Here is a 24990-nt window from a genome sequence, read left to right on the forward strand (position 1 = left end):
TATTTTAGTTTATCTTGATTATTTCTGGCCCTAAAGTGGTATCTGAATTCTATCTTTGTTTCTATGTTTGTTTTTGAAGTAGTGAAAAATTTCCCTTTGTCTTAGTCATAGAAAATCATTACTGTAAAATTAAACTTGTTTCAGCTTTACAACTTCCATTACTATGAATATTGTCTCACTTTCTATGTTTATTTTTATATGTCTGTTTTAATACTGTATCATCCTGTTTCTCAATCAAGTAAGTTTTAACTCCTGCCTCAGAAGTCATTCCATTCTGTATCTCTGAACAATTTTAGTTGTTTATCAAAGCTTGTGTTCAGATGGGTCTTTGTCCTCCGTGACAGACTCCTGACTTCTGTTATCTTTGTCGGCTTTACTTAAGTATCACATTTTCCATCCTTGATGTCCTTGCCCAGCCATTTTCATCCTATCTTTCGCCTGGACTTGTTCATTTGCCTTTCCTAACTCCTTTCACATTTAAAAAAAATTAGCACAAGTATGTGGAATAGCATCCTGTGTTCTAAGTCTGATTCTGCTGTACTTACGTGAGGCATATTCAGATTTTACTGAACTTTTGACTTTGGCGAGATCACGGAATGTGGGTGTGGTTCTAGTGGTATGTTGGACCCTTACATGGGAAGGGGACTAGTGGGACTTAATTTTGCAGTTTTTCTGCCTAAAAATCTAAATTCCATTTTTGTTAAGTAACAAAAATGCTAGGGGATTTGCAGTGTGTCATGAGTTTGTAGTCAGATAGTTTGGGGTTCAAGTCTGCCCTTCTCGTGAAGGAACTCTTGAGGTGATGAAGGTGTTTTAAAACTAGATTGTGGTGATGACTGCACAAGCATATAAGTTTACTAAAAATCATCAGATTTCACTTAGTTTATTTTATGTAAAGTATGCTTCAGTAAAACTGCAAAAAACCAGTTTTACTCTACCATTGACCAATTTGTGATCTCTGGTAAGTCATTTAAGCTCTGAGCCGGAAGCCGTAGTTTCCTCAAAGGACAAATTAACATAGTAATGCATGAGTGCTATGAGACATGAATAAAGAACTGGCCAGGAATAGGTGCTCAGTTAAATCGGCTGCAATTTTCAGTCTGTCTTACGGACCAAACCTTGTGGGTTTGTTGCCGCTGCTAGTACAGCACACTTGCCGACTGCTCCTCTGATGGTAGAGAAGGGTGGTACCTGCCTCTTTGCTGCCTTCTCTTGGGTGCTCCTGCGTTCGCCAGCGCGCTCCAGAGCCTATGCCTTCCGCAGACTGCCTGTTCCCTTACTTTTTCACAAGAAATTCATTGATTTGCGCTCTGAACACTACACCACGTTTGTTTGAGGTCACTGGTGACTTAATTTTCAAATCTTTAGGTGTCTCTTTTTTGTCTTAATTCTGTAACGTTTGAAATTTATTATATTCCTTGAAACTCTCTTGCCTTCTGGGACTTTGAACTCAGCATGAGCTTATACTTCTGACAGTCTCCTTCACTTCCCCTCATGGACTCTTCAAATATTGAGACCTTTAGTGTCCTTTCTTCCTCAGGTACTCAGCGCTCCTGTTTTGTTTCGTGCTTTGACCTCAGTCCATCGTGTTGCAAAATGGCAGTTATACTTGTAAGACAATTTCATCTCCCTCTCTCCTCCAGTCTGCAGCCAGGTGAATTTTCCATAAGGCCCAGGCTGATCACATCACTCACTTTGCAAAATCTTCAGCAATTCTTGTTGGCATGTGAAACAGAATACAAGCTTACAAAGTAAGCTGGGGCTTTAACACTCTTAAAAAAGAACTCAATTAGGAAATGTATTATGTGTGTTTTTTTTTAGGTAGGTTCTCAGTGTTCAGTTTGGTGAGACAATCATGTAAATGAGTAAATATAAACAACGAAGCATAATAGGCAGCATACAGAAACGAGTAGCTGTGTGGACATCAGAAAGGACAGTTCTTAGTATTTTGATTATAAAAGTAAAACATGCCCTTACAATCAAGTCTTTGTAAGTACGTGGCATAGAAAATGTAAGTTCCCCTATAATCCTATTTCTTTTTTTTTAAACATTTTTTATTGATTTATAATAATTTTACAATGTTGTGTCAAATTCCAGTGTTCAGCACAACTTTTCAGTTATACATGAACATATATATATTCATTGTCACATCTTTTTCTCTGTGAGCTACCATAAGATTTTGTGTATATTTCCCTGTGCTATACAGTATAATCTTGTTTATCTATTCTACAATTTTGAAATCCCATCTACCCCTTCCCACCGTCCGCAATGCTATTTCTTTCAATGCTTGCATTTTAAAATATATTCTTGTGATTTTTTTCCCTGCTCATTTTTCATGTGTACTATTATCAACGGTGGATATTTTTGATAATTCCTTCCCTATCTTTATGTTGCAAATGTCTTCAGCTAATTAATGCTTGAATTCTGCTGTCAGTGTATTAGACCAGTTCACAAGTCTCAGTTCTGTGTGAATAGAGGGTTAGTGTACTCTAGTGAAAGGCACGTGGACTTCAGGTGCAAACTCTGGTTTTGCTCTCAGCCTTGGGAAAGCTGCCTGTTACACAGCATCTTTAACTCGTCTGCAAAATGGAGTGTTAATATATTTAAGATATCTATTACATGGTACACTTCAAGGTAGTTGTGATGAGTATGGTACCAAGTACACTTTTTATGAGAGTTGTTATTGTGTTGAAATTCAGAGATGAAGAAGTAGAACTCAAATCATGAAAGGATTGAATTTTTATAAATGAAGTAGGGCTTACTGTGTGCCTTTGCCTCAGCTTTAAATACTTACTAGATAATTTTAAAAATAAAAACTACATTGAATTGTAAATGATAGAATTATTTGCTTGCTTTCTGACATTTGTCTATTAGAGGAAAGTGCAGGTTTTCCTTGGTGTACTCCATGTTCTTTCTGTATTCCTTTGATTTTTCAGATGAATCAGTAAAAACCTGAAAAACATATCTCTGGGAAAAAAATGCTGGTAAAAATTGTCATGAGTTTCCAGTCTTATGAAATAGAGGCAAGTGATTTTACTTTACTAATAATCTGTCTTGGAGAAGTAGATTCTTTACCTGAAGTCTGCCTTTTTTGATCTGTGGTCTTATGTGCTTATTGATCCAAGTGTTGTTGTTTCTTTAGGTTAGATGAGGTGTACTCTATATAATGTTTAAAATTTGTTATAAAAAACCATCATTACAGTAGGTCATAGATTTGGAATTCCAAGTGGCATAAGAATAAATGAATGTTTGTTTCCTAATTAACATATGTGGTTGAAGTTTCTTGTGGTGCCTTAGTTTTTGAACTATGGAGAAGAAAATGTGGGTTTATTTAGCTTCTTTGGTAAACTGTTGACAAGTGATAGATGAAGTAACCTTTTCTTAGGGACTAAGATCAGGCCATGTTACTAATGTAGGTTATTTTTATCTTTCTTGTTTCATCTTTTGGGGAAATTACTCTAATTTCCTATCTTACAATGGGGAAACTGAGGCTCCAGGGTGGAGTGATTATGCTTTGGCATACAGGAATGGAGGGAGGGGTAGAGCTAGGATTCAATTGGGGGAATTGGTGGGAGGCATAGCAGCAAAAAACCCACCCCAAAACCTAGAAAAGTTAATTGATTTTTCCCTCTATTAGAGAAAAGTATTCATTCAGTAAATTTTATTGGCCAGGCACTATGTTAGGTTCAGAGGATATAGTCACAGGTAACAAGAACATAGATCTTTGCCCCACGGAGCAGTCTGTCTGGTGGGGGATAGAGATTTCAAGTCAACATAGTTCCAAACTGGATAAGCACCGTAGGGGAGACAAGGATGGTGCTGTGAGAGTGTAACAAGGGAGACGCAGTTTAGACAAGGGGCGGGTGAGGGAGGTGTCTGACAGAGAAAGGTCTCGGGGAGCGATATGTAAACTGACTGGAAGTTTGGAGGAGAACTTTTTAGGCAGGGGAAGAGTGTACAAAGGGTCCCGAGACAAGGAGGATCTTGGGCCATTTCACAAATTAAGGGCTTAGTTGAGCAGAAGCTTAATGAGCAAGGTAGGGAAGAGTGGTGCTGACATTGAGCCTGCCCGTGTAGGCAGGGGTCAAAGGAGGCAGGAGTCTTCCAGGTTGAGGGGAAGTACACTGGAAAGCCACGGAAGGAGCCATTGGTGTAGTCTGATTTAATTTTTAAGAACATCTTTAGGTAGTCTGGGGAATATAGCAGGTGACATCCATAATCCAAGAGAAATGATGGTGAAATTTCTAGGGCTAGAGGGGTATCAGACAAGATGGATCAAAGTGGACAATTTCAAGATCTATTCTGGAAGTAGGATATGAACCGGGGATGGCATGGCTATCAGAGAGATAAGGAGAAGAAATTAAGACTTCCCGATTTCTGGTGTATATAGTAGCCAGACACACAACTGCCCCAAATGGCAAAGACTGGGCGAGGTGCAGGTGCAAAGGGAAAAATCAAGTTCAGTAACTCGATGTAGGGCGAAGGCAGTTTGGGGCTTTGGAACATCTGGACTGAGATGAATTAAGGCGTCTAGGGCACTGAGGTATTATTGTAAATTGTGGTAGTGGGTGAGATCACCAAAGAAAGTTAAAATGACTTGAAAGTACCTTGCAGTTAAATTTTGGTCCTGTGGGAAAGAATACATAATTCCTCACCCCTAGAAATTCTTTGCCCTAGAGATAACCTGAATGAATTAATTGATTTACTCATTTATTTATTAGATCAAGGGGACTTTTGTTTAGACTGTCAGAATCTTTGAATGGAGTTTTAGTGTCTTAATTAAATGATCCCTATCAGCTTCTAAAGCCACAGAGCATTGGTTTAGGTATCTAATAAAGATATGTGTTGGCTATCTGATAAAAGCTGGTTAAAGAAGGATTTTGTGGCTAGACTGTAAGCAGCATGAGGTCATAATCTGTTTTATGTTCATCCGTCATTGGCCTCCTGGTTCCCTTCCTCACTTCCTCAGGGTGATTAGTACTGTCATCAGTTGAGTGTGTATTACTCTCAGTCCTTTCTGTGCACGTACTGACCTGTAAGAATAATAAAGTACATTTGTATAAGCATTTTAAAAACATGTATACTGTCTTTCTGCAGCTTGCTTTTGTCACTTACTGATGTCTTAGATATCTCTCTGAATTGGTATGTAAAGATCTGTCTCTTTAAACTGTGTGATACTCCATGACATGGATTTAACAGTTTAGATATTCTACTGATGGCATTTAGTCCATTTGGAATTTTTTGTTATATATAGTGCTGCATGAAATATATGTGTAGTAGTCTCTTGGAGTTCATGTGTGTGTTCTCTGCAGGAGATTTTGGAGAATAGGAATTACTGAGTCAGTATATGTACATTATATACTGCAATAGATAGTGCCAGATAGCCTTCCACTGGACCACTGTACTGACTGCATCCCCACGAGTTTCTCCACATTCTTGCCAACACTAGGTATTACCAAATAGGTGAAGTTTTGTCAGTTTATGTTCTTTCTAAAATGTTGCTATCAATTCTTTACCATATCTGTTTTATAAATATTTATGACATGTATAATATTTTTCTTTTCATTTTGCATATTTTTATATCTTATGGTATTTCTTTGCTGTGTAACCTTTTTATAATGTAGTGGGAAAGATCTATTTCACTATTACAAGAAGTAGGAATAACTATGACAAATATGCAAGACTTTTATGAAGGAAATTTTATACCATACGATATATAAGAAAACCAGAATGGATTTACATGTATCTGGATAGGAAGACTTCTATAGTGTAAAAAAATTAATTTTTTTGTCTCCAAATTAATCTTCTAAATTCAGTGAAATCCTAACCAAATCCCAGAGTAGATACATGTGGTATCAAATTTAAAATGTAAAAAAGGGTAAATGAAGAAAGACTGTTCTTCCCCTGACCTGTCCACACAGCTCTCTTGGCTGGAAGCAAACCGCTGCTGTCACTTTCCTGGATGTTTAGAGCTGTTCTGCGCATGTGTGTGCGTGCACAGTGCTTGTGTTTTCCCACTGTTATGTACCTTGTCTGTACTTAATTTGTTTGTACTTACTTATACAAGAGGTGGTTCATGTTCATATGGAGGTGCATTTGGAGCTGCTTCATTGTTTCCGGGACTGCCTAGTGTTTTACTTATGTCTATATCATCATTCATTTTATCAGTTGTCTTTTGAGAGACATTTAGGATGTTTCAGTCTTTTAACTTTACAATGAATATTCTACATTTTGTTCTTAAAAACATGAGATAATAGAGCTGTAGGAATAATGCCTAGAAGTGGAATTGCTTGGTCAAGGATTTTTTGAGTTGCCTTCCGTAGAAGTTGTACCAGTTTACACTGATTTACAATATGAGACTACACAGTTAAACCTTTTGATTTTTGTCATTGTGTTAAGAGAAAATTGTTGGGGGGTAGAGGGTGGGAAGGGATAGACTGGGATTTCAAAATTGTAGAACAGATAAACAAGATTACACTGTATAGCACAGGGAAATATACACAAAACGTTACGATAAATCACAGAAAAAAATGTGACAATGAGTGTGTATATGTCCAAGTATGACTGAAAAATTGGGCTGAACACTGGAATTTGACACAACACTGTAAAAGGATTATGAATCAATAAAAATGTTAAAAAAAAAAAGAGAAAATTGTTGGCCCTTTAGAGTTTAAACATGGATTTCTCTTAAATATATGAAATATTTAAGAGTCATTTGTCTTGTGAACTTTTGTCTCTTAAGATTCCATATGGATTTTACGATGAGTTTTTCTTTCTGCAAAAAAAAAAAAAATTGGGTTTTGATAGGTATTGCATGGGATCTGTAGATTGCATTAGGGGAAGTATTATCATCTTAACAATGGTAATCTCCCAGTCCATGGACGTAGGATAACTCTACACTTGCGTCTTTAATTTCTTTCAGCAATGTTTTGCGGTTTTCATTGTATAAGTCTTTCAACATCTTTGGTTGAATTTCTTTCTATGTATTTTTTCTTTTTGATATTACTGTAAATGGAAACATTTTCCCCTTTTTTGATTGTTGATTATTAGTGAGTGTACACGTGCATCTCAGTGATACTGGGGGTTTGGGTCCAGTCACTGCAGTAAAGTGAATAGGGTAATACAGTGAGTCACTAGATTTTTTTGATTTCCCAGTGCATATAAAAGTTATGTTTACACTATACTATGTGCAGTAGCATCGTATCTTAATTAAAATATTCAAAAGAAAAAATAATTACAGTAGTAACATCAAAGATCACTGATCATAAATCACCATTAACAAATGTAATAATAGTGAGAAAATTGAAATACGACAAAAAGTACCAAAGTGTGACATAGAGACATTAAGTGATCAAATGCAGTTAGAAAATAGCACCAAAAACTTGCTTGACACAGGGTTGCCCAACCTTCAATTCCTAAAACCCTCAACATCTGAGAAGCACAGTGAAATGTGATATGCCGTGTAGAAATGCATCTGAGTTTTGCATATTAATTTTGTGTTCTCCAACTCTGCTTTTATGTTTTCTGTGTATAAGATCATGTCATCTACAGAGATAAATTTACTTACTCCTTTTCCTCTTTGGATGCCTTTTCTTTCTTTTTCTTGTCTAGTTCTCTGGACAGGACATCAGTACTATGTTGAATTGAAGTGAAAGTGGGCCTCTGGTATTGTTCTTAACCTTAGAGAAGTGTCTTATCTTTCACCACTGAGTGAGATTTTAGCTGTGGGCTTTTCTGTGTATAGCCTTTATCATATTGCAGAAGTTTCCTTCTCTTTTTGGTTCATTGTTTTTATCATGAAAGAGTGCTGTATTTTGTCAACTTTTTTTTTTGGCCTCAATTGAGGTGATCAGGTTTTCTTTTTCCTTCACTGTGTTCATGTGGCATATTACTTTGATTTTCTTAGTTGAACTACCCTTGTATTCTGGGATAAATCCCACTTGGTAATGATATTTAATCTTTTTTATATGCTCTTGAATTTGATTTGCTACTATTTTGTTCAGGATTTTTACATCTATATTCATAAGGAATACTGGCCTGTAGTTTTCTTGTAATGACTTTGTGTGGATTTGGTATCAGGGTAATGTTGGCCTCATAGATTGACTTAGGAAATGCTCCTTCCTTTTCAATTTTTTGGGGACAAATTTGAGAAGGATCAGTGTTAATTTTTCTTTTAATGTTTGGTAGAATTCACCTGTGAACCTATCTGGTCCTGGTGTTTTTGCTGGGAGATTTTTGATTATTGATTCAGTCTCTTTGCAGTTATAATTCTATTCAGACTTAATGTTTTTCCTTCTTTAAAATTTATTTTTAGGGTTTTTTTTTTGAGGGGGGAGGTAATTAGATTTATTTATTTTATTTATTTTAGTGGAGGTACTGGGGATTGAAACCAGGACCTCGTGTATGCTGAGCACACACTACCGCTGAGCTATACCCTCCCCTCCCCGTATTTCTTTTTTTCGGTTTTGGTAGTTTGTGTCAGTAATTCGTCCATTTTATCTTGGTTATCTTGTAGGCATATAATTGCTCATAGTATTCTCTTACAATTCATTTATTTCTGCAAAATCAGTAGTGATGTCTTATTTTCATTTCTGACTTTAATAATTTGAGATTTTTTTCCTTGTCAGTCTAGCTAAAGATGTTAATTTTTTCAAGTAACCACCTATTTTGTTTTTTACTCTGATTTTCTGTTCTCTGTTTATCTTTGCACTAATTTTTGTTCATTCTTTCTGCTAGCTTTGCTCTTTTTCTAGTTTCTTAAGGTGTTTTTTTGAGATATTTTTAATGTAGGCATGTTAATAGCATTGTTTCTTACCAAGCCCAGCTTTCACTGTGTTCCGTAAGTTTTGATGTGCTTTGTTTGTGTTTTCCTTTGTTTCAAAGTATTTCTTCATTTCCCTTGTGGTTTCTTGTTTGACCCATTGGTTGTTGAAGTGTTAATTTCTACCTATTCGTGATTTTCCGTTTTTTGCTTGATATTTATTTCTAGTTCCATTCCTTTGTGATTAGAAAAGGCACTATATCATTCTGATTGACGAAGACTTGTTTTGTGGCTGTCCTAGGGCCTATTCTGGAGAATGTTCCGTGTGCACTTTAGAAGAGTGTGTACTCTGCTGTTGCTGAGTTGAATGCTGTGTGTGTGTGTGTGGTAGGTCTAATGGATCTAGTGGTGTTCGAGTTTGGCTCTGTGGTAGTTCTTTCCATCTTTGAAAGGAGCATGTTGACGTCTCCAGCTATTATGGAACTCTGTTTCTCCCTTTAATTCTTCCAATTTTTGTGTCATGCATTTGGGGCTATGTTGTTAGTTGTGGATATAATTACAATTGTTATAATCTTGCTGGAATGAATCTTTTATCAATATATAGTGTCCTCCTTTGTTTCCTGTAAGCTTTTTTGACTTAACAGTTTATTTTGTCCAATATAGCACATCTACTCCTGTTATCTTTTGGTTATTATGTGCATGGAGTGTCTTTTCTATCCTACTTTCAGTCTCTTTGTGTCTCTGTATCTAAGGTGAGTCTCTGTGAGGCAGCAGGTAGATGGATCATGTTTTTTTTAATCCAACCTGCTAATCTGTCTTTTAATAATTTAGTCTATTTTCACTTCAGGTAATTGTTAATAAGGAAGGATCTACCCCTACAATTTTGTGGTTTGTTTCCTGTATAGCTTACAATTTTCCCCCCGTTTCTTCCATGACTGCCTTCTTTTGTGTTTTTTCCTAGTGTACCATTTTGATTCCCTTCTTTCTTCTCCTATATAGTTATTTTTATAATGGTTATTTTGAGGATTAACTCATCATCTTAAAATTGCAGCAACTTATTACAGATAATGCCAACTTCATTTGAACATAAGTGAATGCTCTAGTGTTGGACGTCTCTGTCCTCTTTATATTAGGTGTGGCTCAGGTAACACCTTTATACATGTGTGCTCATTAACATATATCGATAATTATTTTATGCACTTGACTGCAATATCTGCTTTATTGTGGTGGTCTGGAACCAAACCCACAGTATCTCTGAGGTCTGCCTATATCTCACTGTAGTAGTTTTTCAGGTAATTTTTTGAGTCTTTGCAGTAAAGATGAATACAGTTTGCATGTAATGATAATTTTCCTTATTTCAAATTCTTATATCTCCTTATTTATTTTTCATGTCGTTGCATTGGGTGGTACTTCCCAAACTGTGCTGTATAACTGTATATATGGTGTATATACACTTGATCTTAGCCAAAAGGCCGAGAAGTGATATATATGGTGTATATATATTTATAAATCCATCTATTCCTATTAAGAATTTTTATTCTTAAAATTTTAAATTTGTCACATTCCCTCAGAACTATTACCAGTGCCATGAACATATATTGAATAACACGCTTGCTGTGGAGAAGAATTTGCCTCAACTCTCTTTGTACCCCTCATTGATAAGCTCTTGGTCTTACCAGTGAGAAAATTATGTTTTTCTTGAATCAGTTTGAAATACTTTCTTTGTGATTTTCTTTGAAGGTTCATAAGCTTTTCTCAGCAACTACTGATACTTTCTTGCTATGAATATCAACATTGTTTTTTTAACTACCACCTTTTTTTTCATGAGAACATCAGGTATTGTGTTAATTGTTTCTCCCTGAACAAAGTATTTGTAATTTATAATGATTGTCTCAGTCCACAAGTACCATAGACAATAGACATTCATTTCTCACAATTCTGGAGGCTGGGAAGTCCAAGATCAAGGCTCCAGCAGATGTGGTGTCTGGTGAGGGCTGCCTGGTTCATAGACAGACTGCCGTCTTCTGCCAGGTCTTCATGTGGTGAAGGGGAGGGAGCATCCCGAGCTTGTTCAGTGGGGCTCCACCTTCATGAATCACCACCTTTTAAAAGCTCTGCCTCCTTATACCGTCTCCCTGGAGGTCAGGATTTCATCATACGAGTTTGGAGGGCGGGAGAGGGGTGGCACACAAACATTGGACCATAACAATGATGGAGCATCACGAGGAAGCTTAAAAATGAATTAGGAACTTACCGAAATCGTGGGGAACAGGCAAAAATTGCCTGGTAACTGTTCGGAGTTAACAGTGTGTTAATTGATTCTCACATCCAGTTCTCTAAATTCTAAGAAAAACCCTTGGAACTATTTTTATACCATTTATTCTAGGGAAAATTGACACTTAGAGAAGTGGAGTTATTTGCTTGGTGTTAAATAGCTAATTAGAATTGACTTAATGTAGAAAATGTCTAAAAGGGATAGATTTTATTTGGATAATGTTGAAGTGATCAACTTTGATCAGATTGTCTTTTCTTTAGAGGACTAGATAAGTGTTTGGTGGTTGAAATATAGTCTCAGTGACATATACAAGTGACCAGATTTATTTATAGTCTAGGACTTGAAAATTACTGTTACAGTTGAGTAACTATTCTGTTTTGAGAAGTGGATTTCTGCAGAGAACTGTGTAGTAAGAAGAGTGGTCCCTGAACCGTTCGTTACCTGTGAGGAGAACGAATGGGCCCAGCAGCCACCAGAGGGCACTGTGGACCCAGTCCTAGCATTTGGGCCCAGGAAGCACAGTTTTCTGTTCAGGTGTGCCAGACTAGGAGAAGGTTCAAGAGCCACACGTTTCATGACTTCGGTAGATCTATGCCACATTCCTCTGAAAATTGTTAGGTTGAGGAGGATACTTCCTGCCTTGTGGCAAGTGAATGTTAGCTACAAGTTCAACTCCTTTTGTGTTTTAAATCTCATTTTAGCCTGGCACTTTGGGCTTGGTTATTTCTTCCTTTTGATACATGTGTATTTTGAATATCAATTTGGTTACTGTTTTATTGAGTGGCTGTGGCTTTTTTTGTTGTTGTTAGTAGGAGCTGTGCTACATTATTTTACCTGATACTTAATCACATGTTACAGGAGTTTAAATACTCAAACCCTGACCTCTACCACTCTGTGGCTACAGTCTTGGGCAGCTTACTTTTGAGGACTGTTTGTTTGTTTGTTTTTAATCTGTATCAGGGAGATAATTATTTTACTTCCAGGGGTTGCTTTAATGTTTAACTGTCATGAATATCTGACTCACTGTAAGCATTAAATAAATGTTAGCTATTACTGGATGACTATACCTGTATTTTAAAGGAGAATGTAATTGAATTAGTTATAAACATATTGATCAGTGATAATCAGCTTATTTCAACTTCAAAAAATTTTTTTCATGTTTACTTAAAATTAAATGAAGGCCTTACATGAATGTTTTCCCCAGCATAACTTTTTATTTTACCATAAAGAGATCTTCCTTATTGAGGAGTTGTTTTAGGGTAATGGTGTTTATATTTTAATTTTTGAAAATATATTTAAAATGTCTTAGAGTATAGAATGGTAATTTGTAGTTCTTTTGGGTAAGGCAGATAGTCATTCCTTAAGGTCTTAAATGGAATGACTCATTTTCTTTGAAGCAGATACAAATATATCTTTTGCTGTTTCCCAATATTGGCATGTTCTCCATCCTGACAGACACACCTTTGGTTTAAGAGGAGTGAAGAGGGTTTTGGAGCCGAGCTTTGCATATAGCGTTTGAAAACTGATGTGGTTTTGGAACCTTGGGCGCTTTTAATTAATGTCTGAGCTACTGTATTTTCTTAACTAAAGTATAGCTGATTTACAATATTGTGGAAGTTCCAATTGTACAATGTAGTGATTCACAATTTTTAAAGGTTATACTCTATAGTTATTATAAAATATTGGCTGTATTCCTCGTGCTGAGGTGCCGTTTTATTACAGAAAATGTTAATATTTGTGTTATTTAACCCAAAAGATTTATTGTTACAGTTAAGTGAAAATAAAACCTTTCCTATGGAATATTGTGTATGTTATTGAAAACATTTCATTTCTGTTGCTACGCTGAAGGAGATATGGTGCCCTTTGGACACTAGAACTTGGTATAACTAGGGTGCTTAATGGTCCGAGGATATAAAATAAGGGTTTAGATTGCATACCTTGCCAATTAAATAATGATGTCTCTTAAAAATAACTGTAGTTAAAGTGGACATACTGCTTTTTGCTTTCTATCCTTTCTGCAGATATTTGTGACAGTTGAGTGTGTATTCTGTTCCAAGGTGCTGCTGTAGGCTCTAGATTTTCAACAGGAAGACAGATTGCTCACGACCTATACAGAGTGTTTCATAAAGATGCTGGTATATCCCCATTTAGTGTCTGTGAAAAGTGCTTATGCTGCGTCCCTTGTGTCTGGGGACTGAGAGCCCCTCCCTTCTAACTGGTGCTCCGTCATCTCTGTTACTGGTCGCCTGGAACTCTTCCCGGGTTAGTGCTGCGTCTGAAGTCCAGCATGTTGGCCACCTGTTCCCTGCACCCCTGCTCCTGCTGGTGGACTCCTGGCATGTGTAAGCCTTCTAGAGGGCTTTTCCCCATGAATTGACATAAAAATACACGTACTTTAGTCAAAACATAATTGTGTGTATATGAGTTTGGGGTAATGTATGGCATTGTAGTAATACTCTGTTCTGTAACTTTTTTTCAGTTAACAGTTTATCTTGTAGATCTTTACCTCCCCTCCCCCCATCAAGTTGTTTTTAATTTGTTTTTTTATTTAACAGAGGTGCCGGGGACTGAACCCTGTGCCTCCTGCATGCTGAGCACCCACTCCACCCCTGAGCCCTACTTCCCCCTCGTAGATCTTCTCCTATCAGCAAGTCACTTTAAAGAGAAACCCTAATCCATTCACTTTCTATCTCCCATGACGACCCGTTTCAGCTACCACCATCTTGCTGGTGGATCAGTGGCCTTCTGGTTAGTTTCTTGGCTTCCAGTCTTGCCCGCTTATAATTTCCCACATAGTGGCCAGAGTGATCAATTCAAAACATGAGTGAGAGTATGTATCTCCCTCACACTGCACTTCCCATCTGCCTTGTTCTAGCCACACTGGCCTTTCTTCTGTTACTTGAATTTCCATCCTCACTTCCTTTAGGCCTTTGCAGGCATTGCCCTCATTCCATTTTCCCCACACTTCAGATCTTGGTGTAAATGCCACCTGCTCAAAGAGGTCTTCTCTGACACCAAAGTAGAGCAGTTAGCTCTTCACTTTGTTATTACTGTCTTTTAAAAGTTTAATTTAGCTTTAAAAATAAATGAGGAAATCATGTTCAGAAATTAAGAAAATGCAACAGCATATACAGTGAACAATTTTCCACCCCCGTCACCCATCTGCCAAAGTGATAATTATTTTTATTAGTGTCTTCCTCAGCTTTCCAGAGGTTCTTGTAGCAATGTAAGCAAATGACAGTATGTATCAAGTAAGTGTTCTTAAACAGGTCTTTTTTTTTTTTTTAAACTGGGCTAAGTGGCCTTATTAAGAAAGAGGATTACAAAGGATTTAAGAGTTGGGATTGGGGCCCTCCAACCAGCCTTTAATAACCACCATCGTGTCCTCACCTTCTGTGAGGATGCAGTGTATAAACCACTCCAGATTCATGTCTGTCCATCTGCAAACTCACCTGCAGTTTGTACTCACCCTTCGTTCCCCACTCTAGTAGTTTTGTTCCCTGTTTAGCCTCTGAGGTTAGGTGATGCATGTTCAGGATTACTTACCACCGGTTCCCGTGACCTCATCCTCTCCACCTGCTGAGTAACTTCTTTTCTTTCTTTTCTACCTTTTTACTGTTAACTCCCTGCTGCCTCTTTGGCTTCAGTGCTGCCTAGCATATATGGGAGGTGCGCAGAACATACTAGTCAAGTGGGGTAGAGTCGTGAAGTTTGGACTGTCAAATTATGAAGACCTGGAGTGAATCCTGGCTGTGTGACTTGGTTGATTAGCGTCTCTAAGCCTCAATTTCATAATCATTAAATTGGGACAAATATTATAACTCAGGGTTGTTCTGAAGATGTAACCAAGGAGTGGATATTTTCCTGTGACTGTTGTGACAGATTACCATGAACTTGGTTTAAAACACCAGGAGTTTTTTCTCTCCCAGTTCTAGAGGTCACAAGAAGTCAGGGGCCCTGGGCTCCACCCCAGGGTTGGCAGGGCCAAGCTCGCTCTGGAGGCTCTAGGGGAGAATTCGTCCTGCGTCTTCCAAGGTCTGGTGCTGCCAACAGTCCGACTCTGCCAGGCGCCTCTGTGCTCACGTGTCTGTAACCCTCCCTGTGCTTCTGAGGAGGGCACTTACAAGTGCATGCGGGGCCCACCCGAGTGATCTCATTTTTAGATCCTTAACCATACTCATCTCTGCAAGGACCCTTTTCCCATGTAAGGTCATGCTCACAGGTTCCGGGGAATAGGTTGGATCTCATAGGGGCTATTATTCAGCCTGGTGTGTGGAAGTAAAGGACACAGCAGAGTACCTGGCAGATAGGAATTGGTCCAGGTAGACTTCAGGTTCTCAGAAGGATTTAGTCATAGAGCCACCTGGGAGCCAGGGAATATGAGAACAGTAAGTAGATGGGAAAAACAATCAGAAATTAGAGATTAGACTATGTCATTTTATTTCATGCAGTGGATAAATGGGATAAATGTGTAGAGAAGAGATTTTTATTAGATCTTGGCAGTTTTTTCTTCATGTGTGTGTAGAGTGGTTTATATGTGTTTTCAGTGTTAAAGTTTACAGGATAAACTGGTAGAAGGGAGGTGGTGGAGTGGGAATGTACTGCATGTTATTACTGAAAATTGGATAATTACCTTTCTTTTTATACTGCAAGAAGTTCACATTGAAACCTGTATGAAATGATCAGTGAATAAGAGATCACAGAATAGATATCAAAATTTTGCTGGATGGTAGATAAAGAATCATTCTCATTTGGAGTAAAATAGAAAAAGTACCTTTAAAAAATTCTTCAAATTAGAATAACATAAAAGCCATATACTGACATTTGCAACCTTTCTCCTTTCTCCTTGACAGGTTCTTTGGCATGGACGCAGGTTCAGTGGGAGGATTAGACTTGACTGATCAGACTCCTGTTTTATTAGGCAGCACGGCCATGGCAACCAGTCTCACGAATGCAGGAAACTCATTTAGCGGTCCGCCTAATCCTTTAGTTCCTAGATCCAGTAAATTCCAGAACTCATCCGTGGAAGACGATGATGACGTTGTTTTTATCGAACCTGTACAACCTCCCCCGCCTCCTGCACCTGCCGATCAGAGAACCGTGACATTTACATCATCAAAAAATGAAGAGCTGCAAGGAAATGATTCCAAAGTTCTGCCTTCCTCAAAAGAATTGGCTTCTCAGAAGGGAAGTGTAAGTGAGACAATTGTCATTGATGATGAAGAGGACGTGGAAACAAACCAAGGGCAAGAGAAAAACTCCAATTTTATTGAACGGAGACCTTCTGAGACTAAAAACAGAACCAATGATGTGGATTTCTCCACTTCCAGTTTTTCAAGAAGTAAGGTAAATGCAGGAATGGGTAGTAGTGGTATCACCACAGAACCAGACTCTGAAATTCAGATTGCTAATGTTACCACCTTAGAGACAGGTGTAAGCGCTGTGAATGACGGCCAATTAGACAGTACTGACGGGCGAGACATGAACTTAATGATTACACATGTAACGTCACTGCAGAATGCCAGCTTGGGAGATGTCTCTAACGGACTGCAGTCAAGTAATTTTGGTGTTAATATACAAACATACACCCCATCTTTAACTTCACAGACCAAGACTGCAGTAGGACCTTTTAATCCTGGTAGAGTGAATGTGGCAGGAGACGTATTTCAGAACGGAGAGTCTGCAACTCATCATAACCCTGGTAAGCAGTGAGAGACCTTCTGCTCCATGTAGAGGAGTTTAAGCTGGCTGATTCTTTTTCCTATTGGGGTAATTGGTGCTACGTTGGTTAATTTATTCCCGTAAGATATGTTAATGCTACTGACTTTGAAGGGTGAAATTTTAACTAGTAAGAGATGTAAAACTATGTATATAGTATTTCTCTGTAGATGATTAGAATATTAAAGAAATTAATGTCTAAAGGAATTTTTTAAATGCTCTTTATGTTCACCACATTAAAATCAAACAATTTGGCATCTTTGTCATGTGCTTACCTTACGCTAGTCTATTGATAATAGTATTGTTTAATTTTGACTGCGTATCTGATTTTAATTTTTATTTATTAGCACTTTATTTTTTTTTTATATTTGAAGATTGGTAAATTTCTTGACTGAACATTTTTTCTGCTGGTACGTTTGCTCTTTGAAAACATAATAGGGAAGTTATACGAACTCTGTTGGGGGAGGTTAGAGCTCAGGGGTAGAGCATTTGCTTAGCAGGCACGAGGTCCTGAGTTCTGTCCCCAGTCCCGCTACTAAATAAATAAGTAAGTACACCCCCCTAGCTCTCTGGCTTTCTCCCAGCCATGTGTCTATCCCCCCACCCTCTCCTGTGCCCTCTCTGTCCTTCTCGTCCTTCAGGCCCAACAACTTGGTCAGTCTAGGGCGTGTAGGGGGCAGTAAGGCACGATTGGAACCAGGTGTGTGGAATATTCTGTGAAATGCTAGTCTCTTTCTTTCTTATGATTCTTTTGGTTATGAGAGTAATGTCTAATTGTTAAAGAATGTTTGGAAAATCCATACTCATAAAAGTAGGGAAAAAAATCCCTTGTGGTCTTAGTAACAGTAGATTACCACTGTTAATGCTTCGAGTTGTTGTCTTTCAGCCTTTTTCCTTTGTATTTCTTTTTATTTTATTTTATTTTTTTATTGAAGTGTAGTTGATTTTTGATCCTTTGTATTCTTAACTTGGTTAAAATGTGTTCTTTATAATTTTGCTTCCTTTTCTTCCCCGTTTAATATTACACTGTATTTTTCTCAAACCATTAAAATTATTTATACACAAAAGTTTTCATCACTGCACAGTGGGTATGAATGTACCGTTGCCTTATTTGGCTTTTACATTGTTTCCCATATTTTACTTTTGTCGGTCTATGATAAACATTTTTTTTTCAAATTTATTTCTTTAGAGTATTTTCCGAGAAGTGAAGTTAGTAGGCCGAAGGATATCACTACCCCCGCCTCTCCAAAGATTTTTGGTTTAACATGTTTTGGTTTATAGTAATTTTGAATGAAATATTTCTAATTACTCAGTTTGGAAAATTCCTTCCAGGGCCCCTTCCCCTTGTATGTGTTTATATATATTTGTTGATAGGCCATTATACGTGTATGTGTGAATTTGTATGAGCATTTTTAAGTTGTGGAAATATGTTGTTATACTGCCTTTCAGGAAGTTCTTACCAATTGATATTACTCTCAGCTGTGTATTCAAGTGTCTTTCATTGTAACCTGCTGGCTCACATAAAAGACATGAAAATACCCAAATTAGTTTTCAAAATAGCTGTTTTGTCTTTCTTGCAATTATAAACGTGTTAAAAACATAAGAGAATTAAAAAAAATAGCATTCAATCTTACTGTTGAGAATGGTGCATTTAATCCTCACCTGAGGTCATAATAAAGGTATAGTTTTGCAAACTCACCCCTCTTCCTGCTCCTTTAAATATCTAACAGTAGATCTTGAACTTTTAACCATATCAAGAGTATATGTTTGATTTTGTTAATTCTCTACTTAGTTGATGTCCAGTTTTACTTAAATGACTCCTAAGAATATTCTTAAGCATGTGTCTCGGGGTATTTAATTCTGGAGGAATTGCTGGGTCAAAGCACATTCATTACAAGAGTTGTGTTTCTGTTCATGTGAAGTCTTACCCAGGGAAACTAGACAAGAGACACGTGTTGCTCTTAAATTTATGGATTAGCTCTTGTGTTTGTGTGCTGTTTCTATCTCTAGTTGGGAATTATAAAATCTTGTCTATTTATACTGGCTCTCGGACTAGTTGTGACTTGGGTAAGTTAACCTACTCTCCCCTAATGTCCCTTGTATAAAATAGAGTGTGTGGACAGAATAATCAGGTCCCTTCCATTCCCAGAAGTATTTTGGTGTTGGAGGAGGAGGTGAAAATTTGAAGGTAGGGGAAATATAAGAGCTGAAGTATTGATGAAAGGAGCCGTTGTATTATTTATACATTACTCTGTATTGTATGTAATACATTGTATTATTTATATGATTTATACAGGACCTAAAAATGAATTAAAAAAGAAGCCGTAGTTTTTCCTAATAGATGCCCTTAGGTTTAATTAGGTTCCTTTAATATATAGTCAAATGAGAAGCGCTACAAAATGGCAAATCCTAATGAGCCAGTATTTGTGTTGTGAAAGCTCTTCATCTTAACGTGTGCAAATACAATTTTTGGTCAAAGGTCCTTTATAAGATGGACTTGCCAGTTGTTTCAGTGATTTGCTTTCATCCTGTCCATGAGTAGTTTTACCTCTTATAAACTAGCTGGTTACCTAGATGACCGCAGGATGACAGGGTTCCAGAATGCACTGTTTATTCTGTGTGTAAAGTTTGTGGAATAAGGTAAAACTTGAATTGCACTGTCTGTAGCCCTTGAAGCCATTAGGTTGATGGACTGGGTCAGAACTAGGAAATTGCCCTCTTCAAGGTTTTGGTAGTTAAAGACGCTTCCTCACACTCTGGATGTATTTCTGCTTCCTGTGGAAGGAATAAACAATTATTTTTCACATGGGAGGATTGCTTTTTTTGTTTGCAAGTTCAAAATTTAAAAAAACTAGAAAGGAAAAGAATTACAAGAGATCCAAGTAGTGGAAATTAGCAGTGGTGGCCTGGAAAGTTTCAAAATGAAAAAATGTGGTGTTGGTAGTGTAGGGAGGGGTGTGTGGCACAGTAACCAGCACAGTGAGCTGGAGACCTCACGCCAGCCCTGAAAGAGGCCACTGCGAACCAGAACCGAGGGGGACTGCGCCCTGGGTGTGGCCCTGGGTCTGAGTGTCTGCTGAGGCCGCTGGCAGTGTTAGAGGAAGGGGGTGGCCTTGGTCACTCTGTGCTGGCTTAACACCATCATTTCTGTGTTGCACTCTCATTTCTTTGATGTAATGTTGCATATTTAGAGGTTATGGGATTAAACATGTATATGGAAGAGCTGTTTTGAATATAATCGTTTGTCAGCTTTATCAGATCTGTATTATGTTTGTCCAAAGTTCTGGTTGGTCAAGACTTTGTTACACTTTTATGTTGATTATGTGCTCCCTGTTTAAAGTAATATTCTGTAAGTTCTTCCTGTTTAATAACTAATGGCTAATGTGTTTTAATGCCTCCCATGTGCCAGTCACTGTGGTTTGTTACATGTAGCATCTCATTTAATGTTGCCATTTCTGCCTAGAGGAGTTAGGCAGGGTGTAAGTTCAGAGCCGGAACAGCAACTGGCCATTGTAGCTCCGCAGTTTGGGACTTCACCTTTCCGTTGCACTGCACAGAGTGGGAAATGAAACCTGTTCTCTGATGTCAGTGTCAGCATCTACAAGTACCTGTTTCATGACCCTGTCTTGTGTTCTCTTTTTAAGATTCTTGGATCTCCCAGTCAGCATCATTTCCCCGTAATCAGAAACAGCCGGGGGTGGATTCTTTATCACCAGTGGCCTCGCTTCCTAAACAGATTTTCCAGCCTTCTGCCCAACAGCAACCCACTAAACCAGTTAAAGTCACTTGTGCAAACTGCAAAAAGCCTTTACAGAAGGGACAGACAGCTTATCAGCGCAAAGGATCAGCTCACCTCTTCTGTTCCACCACCTGCCTCTCTTCCTTCTCTCACAAGCCTGCTCCAAAGAAACTTTGTGTTATGTGTAAAAAGTAAGGATTACCTTTCAACAAATTTCCCATATAGGTGAATATTGGTAGTATAAAGTTTGAGAAAATTTGTCTTAGAGGTGAATTACTATGTTTTAAAAATTGGTAAGCTAGTTCTTTGAATCTGAAAGCCAAACTCAAATTTGTAATGGTTTTGGAGGGTTCTCTGTCAAGCCCAGGTAGCTTAGGGTGGAAAGCCTTACTGTTTGGATAGGCTTTGGGGTTGACTTAGATACCAGGCCCTTGTAATTAATTTTATCTGTAATCTGCATTAGACTACTTGAATTTATTAATTATAGGAATTTAGTTCTAGCTAGAAAAAATTGTTCAGCAATTTATATATGACTAGTTCTGTATTAAAATAAGATAATAAGATAAATAATAATTAGGTCAAATTTTGTACTATCTTCATAGTAAAGACTACTAAAAATCAGCAAATCTTTGGATTTTTCTCTGTATTTTTTTGTTTTGAACAGTAAGTCATTTGAATACTCACTGTTTCAAGACTCAGAAGATACCAGTTTTTTTTTTTTTGACAGCCTTGGAGAGACAGGGTCCTCTCTTCTGCCATTTTTTAGGTCTGACTTCACTAGTTAAAAATAAGTTGAATATGATGTGTTATGTGCAGATCAGACAGGTGGGTTTCTGTGCCATCTCCGAGGAGCCCAAGTTTTTGTCAGTATTTTTAGATCTTAGAACTTTGGAAAAGGCTGAGTGCTCTGATGGATTTATAATTCAAATATCGGAACACTTATTATACAGGGTTTTAATTGCTTTACAGTAGTGGACTTGCATACTGCAGTGTAAAACCTGGAAATTCAGTATTAAAGGAAAACTTCACAGGTCATCAGAGCTGTTGTTTATGAACATTTCTGCTTGCAGCTGAGAGCTGTATAGAAAGGGAGGTGGGGTTATTTGGGATTTGGGGATGTATTTAAGTTTGCTTACCCTCTTTAGAAGAATGCCATTTTCCTGTGATCTAGATACTTCATGCTTTTACTTACCCATGGGAGGGAAATTGAATAGGTATTACAAACGTGTATCTCAGTAAATTAGGCCTTGACGTTAAACTCCACAAATGATAACAGCCTTTTAAAAAAGTGTTTCTAGTATCTGAAAGCTTTGTTAAGGAGTTTGAAGATAACTGAGGAGTGGCAGGGATTTGCTAGTATTGCTTCTCAGTCTTTGTTCATATTTTATTGCCAAGAGTTTTTAAATAGCAAAAATGACTTAATGAATCTGAAAATGGTGGTTGAGTCCCAGGACTCAATCTGTGGAAATTAAAAATGACAGCTATTACTCTTGTATTCGATTTCTTTTAAAGTAGAGCTTTGCTTTAAGTTGTTCCTTGTATTTTTCAGAGATATAACTACGATGAAAGGAACCATTGTTGCTCAAGTGGATTCAAGTGAGTCCTTCCAGGAATTCTGTAGCACGTCTTGTTTGTCTCTCTATGAAGACAAGCAGAACCCCACTAAAGGAGCTCTGAATAAATCAAGGTGTACAATTTGCGGTAAACTAACAGAGGTTTGTGTTCTTGTGTTCTGTCGCTTAGTTCTAACTAATGGGAATGTTTTTAACTTTACCAGTTCTGACAGTTTCTCTGGTGTGTTTCCCATCGCGAGGGCATGTCTGTCTTATGAATATCCCATTCTGCAATCCCATTCTCCCATAGGGAGAATGATTCACAAAAAAATTGGAATATAGTATCAATTGACATTTTCTCTGAGGTTGGGAACACTCACAGACAAAACCATAGTGTTTAAATAGGCTGACTACTCGAGAAAGACAGCAGGCTTGCTTAAGAAGTAGAACACGTGGAGGGGGTATTTTTGGTAACTTGACAGCATTAATATGATACAGGTTCTGCATTTAATTAAAAGAAACCTGTATATGTACCTCATTTGAATTATTTGCAATACTGGCTCTCTCCTCCCCGTTCTAGAGCAGTGTGCTTTATGTTTCCTTTTGGATTTGCCTCAAGCTGTCCCGTCCGTTTGAGAAATTTTATACTAATACTGCTCAAACTGGGTTGTTTCCTATCGTTTTTAGATCCCTCTAGAGAATTTTGTGTGATGACCCTGGTGGTTGCCCCCCAACTCTCACCATACGTAATTTCTTGTGTGTATAAAAAAAGTTCGAAGAATAATGAAATGTACTTTGTCTTTCATTTTCCCCAAATAAGCCTTCCACAGAAAAACAAGCATTTTCTTTCTGTTGGAGCACCTTGTTACTTAGCTACATGTCATGTATTAATTTGTTTAAAAATTTTTTTAAATTGAAGTATACCTGGTGTATAATGTGTTAATTTCTGTACAGCATAGTGATTCAGTTATACATATGTATGTTTTCAAAATTTTACTTGTTTTTCTTTTAGATACGCCATGAAGTTAGCTTTAAAAATATGACTCATAAGCTGTGCAGTGACCACTGCTTTAATAGATACAGGATGGCCAATGGTCTGATAATGAATTGCTGTGAGCAGTGTGGGGAGTACTTGCCCAGCAAAGGTGCTGGGAACAACGTCTTGGTCATTGATGGTCAGCAGAAGAGATTTTGCTGTCAAAGTTGTGTCAGTGAATACAAGCAGGTACTTCATGATCTAATCAAACCAACCACTCCTTTGAATGTGTTTTTAAGTTGCTGTAATAGTTTTACTCCAACAGCATTTATTAACCAGCTTTATCTTTGGATCTCATTCAGTTCCATTATTGTCTTCACATCTTAGAGATGACCTATCGCAAATGCATACTGAAATATATGTAGCTTATTGGAAATCAGCTTGTGATTTTACATAGAAGAGCAAATGCTTACCAGAATGATTGCTTTTTTGAATCTTTTTTTGGGTGCTGCAGAGGGGTCATAAATACGATTTTTTAGATAGCACTTAGCTTAGGAATGATTCTTATTTCATTTTAAGGTTAATTTGCAATTTAAGGTTTTCTGATTTAGTTTATTTCTGAATTTATGTGTATGGTTTCAGAGTCAGAGAAATCTGGCTCCCGTTTCTTCTCTTGGTTCTTGCTCATCCTTTATATGTACCAATTTTTAATTCTTACTGTTTTGTTTTCTGTTCTTTCTGAAAAATGAAGGAAATAATTCATTCTTAGTTTTTTTTTTTTCTATGCAGAAGGCAGACTGTTTGAACTGTTCCTTCATCACCTCACAGTGTGTCTTGGAATCATTCTCTTATTCTTTTTATGGCTGCATGAATTAAATGTTCAGGAATTTTGTGAGCTGGTTATTAAAAACACCCACTGTTAAACATGAAATTATTGAGACTTCTAGGTAAATTACGTTTGTACTAGTCTGCTAGGGCTGCTACAGCAAAATACCTGAGGGGCTCAGACAGCAAGAATTTATTGTCTCAGTTCTGGAACCTGGAACTACAAGATCAAGATGCCTTTCTGGGTTGGTTTCTGGTGAGGCTGCTCTTCCAGGCTTATAGGCAGCTGCCTTTGTGCTGTGTCCTCACAGTCTTTCCTCTGTCCTCAAAAGGGGGTCGGGGTGGAGGAGTGTGTGCATGTGTTTTCTGGTATCTCTTCCTCTTCTTAAAAGAATGTCATTCCTATCTGGTTAGGACCTAACCTGTAGGACTTCATTTAACCTTAACTGCATTCCTAAAGGCCCTGTTCCAAATATAGTCTGGGGGTTAGGGCTTCCACATATGAATTTTTTAGGGGAGAGGAGGGTGATGCAACAATATTGAAAACAAAGGAAAAATACTCAGAGTGCTAAATGGTAAGTTTTATCACTTCCGAATTATTTTATTACATTTTAGTATTATCTGTGCTCTTAAGGTTACTTATATTACTGTATTTGTGTGGTGGAAATAGTACATATAGTGGTGTGGCCCTGTGCCTCTGTTCCCAGTTTCATGTTCAGGTCTATGTCTGTTCTTGTGCCAATACCATGCTGTTTTGATTAGTGTAGCTCTGTAGTATTATCTGAAGTTTAGGAGGGTTATGCCTCCAGCTTTGCTCTTTTTCTTCAGTATTGCTTTGGCAATTCTGGGTCTTTTGTGATTCCATGTACATTTTAGGATTCTTTATTCTATTTCTGTGGAAAATGTCATGGGTAATTTGACAGATTGCATTAAATCTGTAAATTGCCTTGGGCAGTATAGCCATTTTAACGATACTGATTCTTCCAATCCAAGAGCATGGGATGTCTTTCCATTTCTTTAAGTTAATTTCCTTAATCAGTGTTTTGTATATAGTTCTCTGTGTACGAGTCTTTCACCTCTTTGGTCAGATTTACTTCTGATTTTTTTTTTGTTTGTTTTGGATACAATTTTAAAAGACATTGT

At 37.5% G+C, this 24990-nt stretch overlaps 1 protein-coding gene across 16 annotated transcripts in view; it reads left to right on the top strand.

Annotated features, from left to right (window-relative positions):
- Window positions 1-24990, top strand: part of ZMYM2 (zinc finger MYM-type containing 2) — a 93719-nt gene that overhangs the window by 6292 nt on the left and 62437 nt on the right. For 12 of the 16 annotated variants that reach the window (XM_072975939.1, XM_072975934.1, XM_072975938.1 and 9 more), the window contains 4 exons: window positions 15890-16737; window positions 20399-20684; window positions 22043-22208; window positions 23059-23271. In XM_072975939.1, coding sequence (XP_072832040.1) covers window positions 15900-16737; window positions 20399-20684; window positions 22043-22208; window positions 23059-23271 — 1503 coding nt within the window. In that variant the 5' untranslated portion in view covers window positions 15890-15899. Of the gene's footprint in view, window positions 1-2936; window positions 3024-15889; window positions 16738-20398; window positions 20685-22042; window positions 22209-23058; window positions 23272-24990 lie in introns of all 16 variants that reach the window. The other 4 variants (XM_072975947.1, XM_072975949.1, XM_072975950.1 and 1 more) reach the window with 2 other exon arrangements.

This window comes from Vicugna pacos, chromosome 14 (genome assembly GCF_048564905.1).
Source record: "Vicugna pacos chromosome 14, VicPac4, whole genome shotgun sequence".
Classification (NCBI taxonomy): domain Eukaryota; kingdom Metazoa; phylum Chordata; class Mammalia; order Artiodactyla; family Camelidae; genus Vicugna; species Vicugna pacos.